The sequence below is a fragment of the Macadamia integrifolia genome, chromosome 11, assembly GCF_013358625.1.
Source record: "Macadamia integrifolia cultivar HAES 741 chromosome 11, SCU_Mint_v3, whole genome shotgun sequence".
Taxonomy (NCBI): Eukaryota; Viridiplantae; Streptophyta; class Magnoliopsida; order Proteales; family Proteaceae; genus Macadamia; species Macadamia integrifolia.
The window spans coordinates 33,922,328-33,933,335 of record NC_056567.1 but is presented as its reverse complement, the minus strand read 5'-3'; the positions used below and the strand labels follow the sequence as shown (position 1 = coordinate 33,933,335).

The following is an 11,008-nucleotide window of genomic DNA, read 5'->3' as shown; positions in this document are numbered from 1 at the left end:
TTTTTTTAATTGTTCTTAAGATAGACTGGCAAGTAATACTCCTTGATGCCCACTCGTGGATATAAAATAGTGAATGAAGCAAGGGTGTTTCCTCTCGGTAAATGAATAGGGATTTGATAAGAAAAAGGAACCCACATTAAAAGTGAGAAAGGACTGCATTTGTTGTAATGACTATAATCCAAATAATTGGAAAAAAATAAAAAATAAAAACGATATACATTGTTAACAGTTAGATGGGAATGGAAATAAATAAAGGTAGAAGATCATTATTGAAGATACTTTTTAAAGAGGAAAAAAGATCAATATGGATGAAAATTATTGTTTGTTAACAAATAGCTAATGCAGTCATGATTCATGATGATGGAAAGATTGATTTATACTGCCTTTTCATAGGTATGGATATAAAACAAATAGTATACACACAGTGTTTATGTATGGTTAGCTAGCTATTGCGTCAGATGAGATTGGGTTTGTGTTGGGTTGAGTAATGATGACCCTTCTTGGCTTGCTGGTGCGTGAATAGGACCTAAGTAACTGACTATAGAGTCTGAACTGAGGCAAAGCATTAAGAATCTGAACATACAGGTATTAGAGAAGCAGAATGCAACTTGTTTGCGATGGGTGAGCTAGGTAATCGGAAAAGTTCAGGTCTATTTCAATCTAGATTTGTATTCATATGGTATTTTCCTATTGGAGGGGACTACATACTCACACAGGAAATTTAAGAGTCTAGCTCTTGGGACCGAGATGATGACCATATATCATATACATGTTTTTTCAAGAAATAAGAGGAAAAAAAAGGAGAAATTTCTTGCAAAACCTCTCCTTGATTTAGTAGGTACGAAGTAAATGTGAAACATTACCTGTTACATTTTCTTAAGGGTGGATAAGCAGCTGCAATTAAGAGTCTCTAAGTTGTAGTTTAATCTTTTAATTTTAATCTCAGTTTCCACAAATTTGCTGGTAGTTCATTACTTGGATAACTAGCTTTTCAGGTGATTTCAATTATTTGATTCTGGTTTACCTGATTTTTTAGATCCGGCCAGCAATTATTTGATTGTTTGAGGCAACCTTTTAAGTGAAATTGTGGATTTGCATGGAATGCTATATATTTGTTTTCGCCTGTCCTTGGAGGGATGTTCCTTTTTCTTTTCTTTTTTCCCCCTGATAGTTACGATGTTCTAGTTTTTAATAGGTCTACTTGTTTTCATTTGAGCTCTTTGCAACTAATGCATGGATTTTTGACCGTCTTATGCACACATGTAGTGTTATTAGATTTTGTACCAGAAAAAAAAGGTAGTGTAATAAGATAAAAATTAGGTAGCATGATATTAAAAATTAGGTAACATGATATTGAAAGGCCATATGTTCAAGAAATTGGATAAATGGCAATACTTATACAACGAAATTATGAATAGCTACACTTTTGTTGATTTTTTTTCATTCTTTTAAGCCGAAACGTAAGTAGTACTGAAACTCAGTTTTGGGTCTAGGAAGATCGACTGTCAAGTTTCACATTATGGTCTGGCTTATCAAAGGAAAAGGTAAGGCACCCGTTCCACTCGGGTGAATTAGTCTCTTCTAGGAAATTTATTGAAACAAGAAATATAGTCAACTGACAAAGCTGAGTATAGAAATGATGTTCGGGCCAAAGAAGCAAATGTCATTATCCTAGAAAGCAGACAAATGTGCTAAAGGCACTCGAAGGCAATCAAGCTGACTAGGCTCTAGGCTGATTAGGTGAAGGGAAAACTAAGGGAAACTGGGGGAGAGAATCTGGTGGATGATTTGATTTAATTCTGGTGATGAGATCTGATGCAGGATAGGAGTGGAAATTATTTTCTGAAGTTTCATATAAAGCTGATTATTGGATTAAAAAAAAGGAGAAATCATAAAATCAAATCAAAGTAGAAAAACAGGGTATCATAGGGAATATAGGGAAGGAGAGAGAGAGAGGAAGATATTAGTAACGGAAAAGAATAATTTCAGACCATAGTTTTCTAAGCACCAACGCATTGGACAGGAGCCTGATTGTTCAAGGCGTCAATAAAATAGGGTCTAGCCTTAGACCTTTCATGTTAGTACTTATTATTTATTAATATCCTGACCAAGTTGTTTTAATGTTTAGTCTACTTAGTTGTGAACAAAATAAAAATATATAGAGGACATCAAGCATTCCCTAGTCAATCAATGATCGTTCAGCATTTGTTATTATTATTGTTATTTTTTTGGTAGAGAACTAGAGATCAGCATTTATCAAACCAAGCAACAAATAATCGATGCATTCTTTTTGCCAGCGACCACATTTTAAGGCTTAGGTATAGTATATATCATACTATTATATTATACCCTATATAAAAGTATGAATCCCTGGTTTGCATAATTTGACCTTATGTTTGAGGACAAAGTCTGGCTACCCACTGTAGATTTCCTGCATTACAACAAGTATTAATTTATCCTGAACCTCAGAAGAGCAGTAGTGATGTACCCATTCATTGGTAATTTGACACTGTTGACACAGACATGATAAACAGAACTGGAATATTTACTGAGAACTATAGAAAATCTTTTAGCTCAGAGAAATAAAGTTGGTCCAATTAGTTGGCAGTTACATGGGTAATCACATTCTTGAATTCAGTTAACAGTGTGGTTCTTTTTGAAAAGTGTATTCACTGGTTGGCAGAATTCCTTGAAGCTTGAGATATTCCAATTTCGAGCAATTATTATCTTCTGGCCGGGGGGGGGGGGTTGGGAGGGAGGAATGTGAGTGTACATTTTGAAAGGAGTGCCTTCTGTGCCTGCTGTTGAAGGAGAAGCAGCAGTAAGTTTAAAACTATATTTACAGTAAGTTTAAAACTCTATTTATAATCAATCATTTTAGACTATGAATTCTTCTATTACAAACATTAAAAGCTACACTGGAGATAATAAAGGTTACTCACTTTTGATAAGTCAATAAAAAGGATTATTTTTGCTGAAATTAAAAAAATTACTACTGCTTTGGGTATTAAAACGATTTTGGGAATCATATGAGTGTTTATGATTCAGTTTGCCACCTATCACTCAATAGTTTGATGCATCTATTGGCATTTTTTTTTTCTAGTTGCTGGTTTGGTCAATAATACTTATGCTTTAAATGTATCTCTATCTACAAATCTTGAGCCAGTGTGTGAGTTGACCACGATATGATTGATTAAAGATATGGTGGGATTCTTATGTCTCTTATCTAATGTTCGGTTCACAGGTGTACCACCCAAACATCAACTCCAATGGTAGCATTTGTCTTGACATCCTTAAGGAGCAGTGGAGCCCAGCCTTGACCATATCAAAGGTCCTCCTCTCCATTTGCTCACTTCTCACTGACCCCAACCCTGATGATCCCCTTGTTCCTGAAATTGCCCACATCTACAAGAACCAGAGGAGTCGATATGAGGAAACAGCAAGGGCATGGACCCAGAAATATGCCATGAACTGACATTGGTCGGTGGGTTCATCATTCTGGGTGGGCCTCAACTTTTTGTTTTGGGGAGTTTTTTTTTTTTCTTTTGGGGGGGGGTGTTTCATGAAGAGAAACACTGATAGAAGCTTGTGTGTGGTAAACATGCTCTCAGATGAATTGAAGTGTTCTGTCGAAACTGCATGACTTGTATATTATTACTATAGTTATGGGATAAAATGGTTCCTGTGTTCTGTTAGTAATTTGTTTGTGTGGATTTTCTTGGTTTTGTTATTATAGTCACAAGAAATTGACTCTTGCGCTATTTATAATTGGTATTATTACCATGAAAGGCCAAAAAAAAGAAAAAAATCCCATCATTGGCGTTATTGGGAAATCTGAAAATCGTAGAAGCCATATGTAAGCGTGTGTACTTTTAATTTGGTGTTGATTGCCTGGATAAAAAATAGATTGGATAGTGTTACTTACTCTTGAGCCATGGTGAAGATATTCCCTAGTTTCATTGTCGTTGGATGGGATTAATCAGGGTTAGGATGATTTCGTACAATAAGGGATCATTATGACCTTTGATTTTTTTTTTTTTCACGTTAAAAAATTTTCCTTAAGATAACCAAAAAGAAAATGCAGCTTGCACACAACTGTTCAGTTTTTCAAGTCTAGCTTTTCTAGCCAGATAATTAGTTACCATTTTTAGTCTATCATGTTTCCAAATAATTATAGGCTTAAAATAGGTTAAATTTGTATTACAGAAAGAAAGAAAAATAGCAAAATAAACAGGTTCCAAGGCCGAGAGAGAGAGAGAGAGAGAGAGAGAGAGAGAGAGAGAGAGTACTATGGCACACCAGGATGAGATTATAGAGTATCATCAGTCAACCTCCAAGATGAAACAACCTTCGACTAGGAGATTTTCCTGACCAGGCCAACCAAGGACACCAAAGACTTTGGTCAACGAATCTATAAACAGAAGAACATTTTGAAACTTCATACATACAACAAAGTTTTGAGTATTCCTAAAGCCATGGTAAATGGGAATTATCACCTGGCCTTTGGATGAGTGCAGAGCTATTTGGGGGTTAGTTTTGGGAAGGCCTAAAACACTATAAAGGTTTGTGAACCCGAGGATAGAGTGGTGAAGCAAAAATTTGTCCTCCAATAAATATATCTTTCAAATATTTCATTTTCCTTTGTATTTGCCAATTTCAGGGTTCAATCCCAAAAAATGGATCAATGGACCCATTCATGCTATTTTGTATCTGAATTGGATCTCTGTCAATTCTGTTCAAAAGCCTGAAACGTAGCGTGGCCTTGAAAGGCAGCGTGGTCCTGTGTATATAACCTTTAGTGGTGAGTGAGTTCTCAAATGACCCCAAAGTTAAGTGGTCATCCAAGTGACAGTCTTATATAGACTCTTGTTATTTGTTAGGATGTGTAATATCCCAACCGTTTTTGAGGCAAACTTTTCGAGGCTTTAAAATGCATCATGACTATGAAAGGAGTATTAAAGGTTATCAACTAACCTAGTATCTTTCCCCGAATCGATGTCAAGATAAAAATCCTATCCCCCTTCAATGCATGCCTCTCCTATTTTCTTATGTAACCTTTAGGATTCGGGCTCAATGAATCTGGATCGTTTCTTAAGTGTTAGAGAATGTAAGAGAATGGAAATTTTAGAAAGCAATTCCATGAGTGCATGAGGGCACGCATCATCTTCAGACCACTCACCCACTTCCACCTCTGTTACTCTGTCCTTCCTCTTCCCTCGTCCCTCCTTGCTCACTTTTTGGTTGTCAAATCGACAATAATCCAAATAAGCCCAAGCCATTATGTCAATGTTGGAAGCAAGTTGAAAGTATATCTCTCACTCTTTTGGTGGTCAAGTCACAAACCTAATCGGAACCCATAATGTCAATATTGCAAACCAAGCAAGTTCCCAGTTCCCCCAGGCCACACAAGCCATACCCAATTCAGTTCATATTCATCCTAAAACTAACCAACTAACTAATTAACAAACAAAAATTAATTAAACCAAGCAATAAAATTCCTCCTCCGAATGAGTCTGAAAAACCTCAAACTCTATCAGGCTTTGCCGACTTAATTTGGTCTTTCTTGTTCATATATGTATAATGATGATAAGGTTGAAGAAGAGAAGGGTCTGAGATTGATATCTCAATCCCGGGTGCCACAACTCACAACTCACAACTCACAACTCACACGGCTCAAATTACTTCCTTAATTTCCTTACACTTAATATTCAGTACGTACGTGTCGTCTTAAGTAATTCGTAAATTAATTGAGCCAAACTAATAAATCACTACTATTACTACTATGCTGAGTAAGGGATATTGAGAGCTATATCGGAAAGATTCCTAGAGAAATATAAGTTCTTATAAATATCTTATATATAATAAAAAAAGCTCCTATAAATACAAAAAATTCTATACATATATTTAAAAACGATCAAGTTTTCTTATACCCACCGTGAATGAGAATCCACAATGAACAATCAATATTATTTTATGAACACTAAGATAGCCCAGTGGTGGTAGCTTCGACTTGTGAAGCCGGCACACAGGGGAGGAGGTTGTGGGATCGAACCCTATCGTACGCATTGTGTGAGTGTGTGTGTGTGTTTTTTTATTTATTTTGTACCCACCCGTGGGTTGCCTAGATGGTTAGGGCGAACTGGGGATTGTGTGGATTAGGCACACGATCTTAGGTTCGATTTTTCATCTGTGCATCTGCGATTTAAGTAGAGATCATGGTGGTGGGTTGCTGTGCTAGTCTCCCCGAGGATTAGTCAAGGTGCGCGAAAGCTGGCCCGGACACCTTTGGTTAACAAAAAAAAAAAAAATCCACAGTGAATGGGAGTTGCTTTAGATGGGTGTGTGAGGGTATTGATGAGGGTAAATTTCTCTGACAACAGCACGACCAAGGAGCGTTCGAACTAATGCTGGACTACCACCTCGGCATCTCATCAGACTGTACTGCCACCGTGGCTCTTCATCAAGCGAGCTGCCACCTTGGCCCCTCATCAGTCCGAACTACCACTTTGATCCCTCATCAGTTCAAGCTACCACCTCAGCCCCTATCAGACCGTAAAAAAAAGTTTTGCTATCCAATCTTTTGTGCTTATCTTACTCTAGTTGTGGGTAGTTTTTTGTTGCATGAGTGTTAGGTGGGTATGTAATACTAAGAATCGGTTAGAAAGAAGAAACCCAATAAGTAGTGACCCTTGCTCTCTTTAAAACCCTTCAATATGGGAGACCAATAGCAAAATCCTTCACCTAAATCTCTGAAAGATAGGTTTCACCCTGCTAGAATAGTCCAATCTTCCTGCATAGTTCTACCACAAGCCCAAGACAATAATTTTGAACTCAAATCTCAATACATCATTATGTTGCCTCACTTCCATGGATTGATCTCTGAGGATGCATACATATTTCTAAGGAAATTTGAAGAGGTATGTGTTCTAATTAAGATCCAACAGCTTTCTGATGATGCTGTTAAGCTTAGGTTTATTACTTTTGCATTGAAAGATCAAGCTAAGAAGTGGTTGTATAGGTTACCCACAAATTCCATAACCTCATGGGAACAGTTCACAGTTGTCTTCCTTAAGAAGTTTTTCTCAACTCACAAGACCAATAAGCTTAGAAGTGATATCCTTCAGTTTAGGCAAAAGTCTAGTGAGTCATTTTCTAAACTTATAGAGAGATTCAAGGATCTACTCCAAGAATGCCCTCACCATGGCCTAGACTTATGGCATTTATGTCAAATAATTTATGAGGCTATGGATTACCTAATTAAACAAATGATAGAGTCTATGTGCCCTGAGGGATTCACATCCTTTACAGATGAAAGAAATGTATGAGAATTCTTACTTGACTTCGCTGACAAAACTCGTGAGTGGGAATCAACCCAAGAGAGTGAAAGAACCATAGGAGGAAAAAGATATTTTGTAGATGGGATAGTAACCAATGAAACCCATTTGGATAGCCTAATCAAGAGAATTTAGGCTATTGTTCCTAGAGAGCCATCATCAGTCAATTTGGTTAAGATTTGTGCTTGGTACTAGTCCCCTGGACATCTCCTAGAAGAATGCCCCAACACCTCTGGGGGCACTTCTAATGATAGTGTTAATGCTTTATATCAGAATAATTCATATAGTAATACCTATAATCCAGGATGGAGAAATCACCCAAATTTCTCTTGGAATCAAGGCAACCAAGCAGGGCCTTCCAATTTTCATAATCAAGGTCAACCTAGACTCCAAAGGCCTCACCTTTGCATAACAATCTTTTTCTCAAAATATTTTCTCTAGGTCAAATGTAGGACCTCAGGCTAGTTTTCCTAGGGCCCCTCTCCTATCATCTTATCAGCAACCCCCTGGGTTAACCAACACTGGAGAGGCAAGTAGAATAAGTGACTTGAAAAAAAATATGGCACTCCACATGACAAGCCATTAAAATTTTACGAGAGAACTCACTCAAGTTCTCTCAATTATGCGTGAGAGGGAGAAAGAAACTTTACCCAGTCAACCAGAGCCTAACCCTATCAGCCTGTTAGTTCACAAACATCAACTAATACACCAATGAATATAGTACAAGGTCAGACCCAACAAGGGCCCTTTAACCAATGTAATGTTGTTCATGCCCTTAGGAGTGGTAGAGAGTACCAACAGAGCGTTCCTAAATCTTCCTCATCTATTACTCATGTTAACTCTCCTTCAGTTGAGGACACAAGTGTGCCTCTTGTTTCAGGTTCGTCTGATGAACTTAAAGATTTTTTTGAAACTAAAGATGATTTGGTTGAGAAAACCAAAAATGATTCTTCTTAACATGGGTAAATCCCTAATAGTCCTTATGTTCATCCTGTCCCATTTCCTAATCGCTTGGTAAACAAAAGGAAGACTACTTCCATGGATAAAATTTTAGAAGTCTTCAAAAAGGTTGAAGTGAACATCCCCCTTTTGGATGTCATATCCCAGATCCCCACCTATGCAAAGGTACTAAAAGATTTGTATACTCACAAATATATCACTAGTGTGCCCAAAAAGGCGTTCTTGGCAGGTAACATTAGTTCCATAATTACTCAGCCTATAGCAGCCAAGTATAAGGATCCAGGGAGCCCTACCATATCTTGTGTCATAGGTAACACCTACATTGAGCATACCTTACTTGACCTTGGCGTAAGTGTGAATCTTTTACCTTACCATGTGTACAAGCAACTTGGATTGGGAGAATTGAAAGCCACTGGAACTACTCTTCAGTTGGCAAATAGGTCTGTTAAAATTCCTAAAGGGATGGTTGAGGATGTCTTACTAAAGGTGGGAAAATTTATTTTCCCTGTTGATTTCATTGTGTTAGATACCAAGCCCTTCTCAACCAAAGATGAGATCCCAATAATTCTAGAAAGACCATTCTTAGCTACCAGTAATGCATTAATCAACTGTCGGAATGGTTTCCTAAGATTATCTTTTGGTAACTAAACTGTTGAGTTTAACATGTTTAGGATAGACAAGCAACCACATATGGAAGAAGAGATTAATATGATTGAGGATTTTCTGGATTTTTCTGATGATTTAATTACCAACTTTGATATTAATTTTGATTCAGAATTCCAAGAGTGTATGGATGAGTTGGATGATGATAGTGAAAATTTCTTTTCTGAAGTCTTGAGTCTTCACACACCTGTGGAGCCCTTAGGACCCCTTTATAATTTCATTCCCAAACCTTCCATAGTTGAGCCCTCTAAATTAGATCTTAAGGAGCTGTCATCTAATTTGAGGTATGCTTTCCTAGGTCCTGATCAGACTCTTCCTATAATAATTTCTTCAAATTTGACTTCTAGCCAGGAAGAAGAGTTACTTAAAGTGTTAAAAGATAATAAGGAAGCCCTATGTTGGACCATGACTGATATCAAGGGTATAAACCCTTCTATTGTGCAACATCATATACATCTTATGGGGGATTCCAAACCATCCACGAAACCCCAAAGAAGAGCTAACCTAGTGATGATGGAAGCTATTAAGAAAGAGATCCTAAAGTGCTTGGATTATGGAATAATTTATCTTATTTCTGACAGCCAATGGGTAAGCCCAGTTCACGTAGTGCCTAAGAAGTCTGGTATGACTGTAGTTCCCAATGCCAACAATGAACTAATTCCAACCCGTGTCCAATCTGGGTGGAGAGTGTGCATAGACTACAGAAAACTTAATGTGGCAACCTGGAAGGACCACTTCCCATTGCCATTCATTGACCAGACGTTAGAGAGGTTAGCTGGACATGAATACTATTGTTTTCTTGATGGATATTTCGGCTATAACCAGATCCCAATTGCTTTAAATGACCAACATAAGATCACTTTTACATGCCCATATGGAATATTTGTTTACAGGTGTATGCCTTTTGGGTTTTGTAATGCCCCTATTACGTTCCAATGATGCATAATGAGCATATTTTCTGACATAGTCGAAAAATTCTTAGAAGTATTTATGGATGACTTTTCAATTCATGGGAATTCCTATTCTAAATGTCTTCATCATCTTTCTTTAGTTTTGAAAATGTGCATATCTAAGAATTTGATTTTGAATTGGGAGAAATGCCATTTCATGGTTAAATCTGGTATTGTTTTAGGCCATGTAATATCCAATGAAGGAATTAAGGTAGACAGAGCCAAAGTGGATTTAATTGATAATTTACCACCTCAATCTGTTAAGGATGTCCGATCTTTTTTAGGGCATGCGGGCTTCTACAAAAGGTTTATTAAGAACTTTAGTCAGTTAGCTCGACCTCTCACTTCATTACTTGCCAAAGATCAAACTTTTGAGTTTTCTATAGAGTGCCTAGAATCCTTCAAACAATTTAAGGAGTTGACCAATGCACTCATTGTTCAACCACCTATTTGGACTGAACCTTTTGAACTGATGTGTGATGCTTCAGATTTTGCTATAGGTGCGGTTTTGGGTCAAAGGATTAATAAGTTGCCCACTATCATTTATTATGTTAGTAGGACCTTAAATGATGCACAACTCAATTATACAACCACTAAAAAAGAATTTTTAGTGGTTGTGTTTGCATTAGAAAAGTTTTGATCTTACTTAGTTGGTTCACATGTGGTGGTGTATACTGATCATTCTGCTCTCAGATACTTATTCAGAAGAATGATGCCAAAGCCCGTCTCATTAGGTGGGTTTTACTTTTGCAAGAGTTTGATTTAAAAATTAGGGATAAAAAAGGAGTTGAAAACCTAGTTGCAAACTATTTATCCCGGCTTCCCAATTCCTTGACTGTCGATTCTCTAGTCAACGAGAACTTTCCAAATGAACAGTTATTTTTAGTGTCCAATGAACCATGGTTTGCTGACATTGTTAACTTCTTAGTTTCAGGTGTGACTTCGGATCACTGGTCCACTCAAGATAAGTATAGATTTCATTCCCAAGTTAAACACTTTTTCTGGGATGATCCTCATTTGTTTAAGATATGTCCGGATCAGATTATCCGACGATGTGTTCCTGATCATGAGCAACATTCTATTATCTCTTTTTGTCATGAT

General features: G+C 37.2%; 1 protein-coding gene and 1 non-coding gene across 6 annotated transcripts in view; one reads left to right on the top strand and one right to left on the bottom strand.

Annotated features, from left to right (window-relative positions):
• LOC122094172 (ubiquitin-conjugating enzyme E2 5A-like) overlaps positions 1 to 3,699 on the top strand; it is a 5,755-nt gene extending 2,056 nt beyond the window's left edge. For all 5 annotated transcript variants that reach the window (XM_042664890.1, XM_042664887.1, XM_042664888.1 and 2 more), the window contains exon 3: positions 3,245 to 3,699. In XM_042664890.1, the coding sequence (XP_042520824.1) occupies positions 3,245 to 3,475 (231 nt within the window). In that variant the 3' untranslated portion in view covers positions 3,476 to 3,699. The remainder of the gene's footprint in view (positions 1 to 3,244) is intronic.
• Positions 3,700 to 7,100: 3,401 nt separating this feature from the next.
• Positions 7,101 to 7,207, bottom strand: LOC122094487. The gene has a single exon (XR_006144803.1). It is a non-coding gene; the product is annotated as a small nucleolar RNA R71 (small nucleolar RNA).
• Positions 7,208 to 11,008: the final 3,801 nt, after the last annotated feature.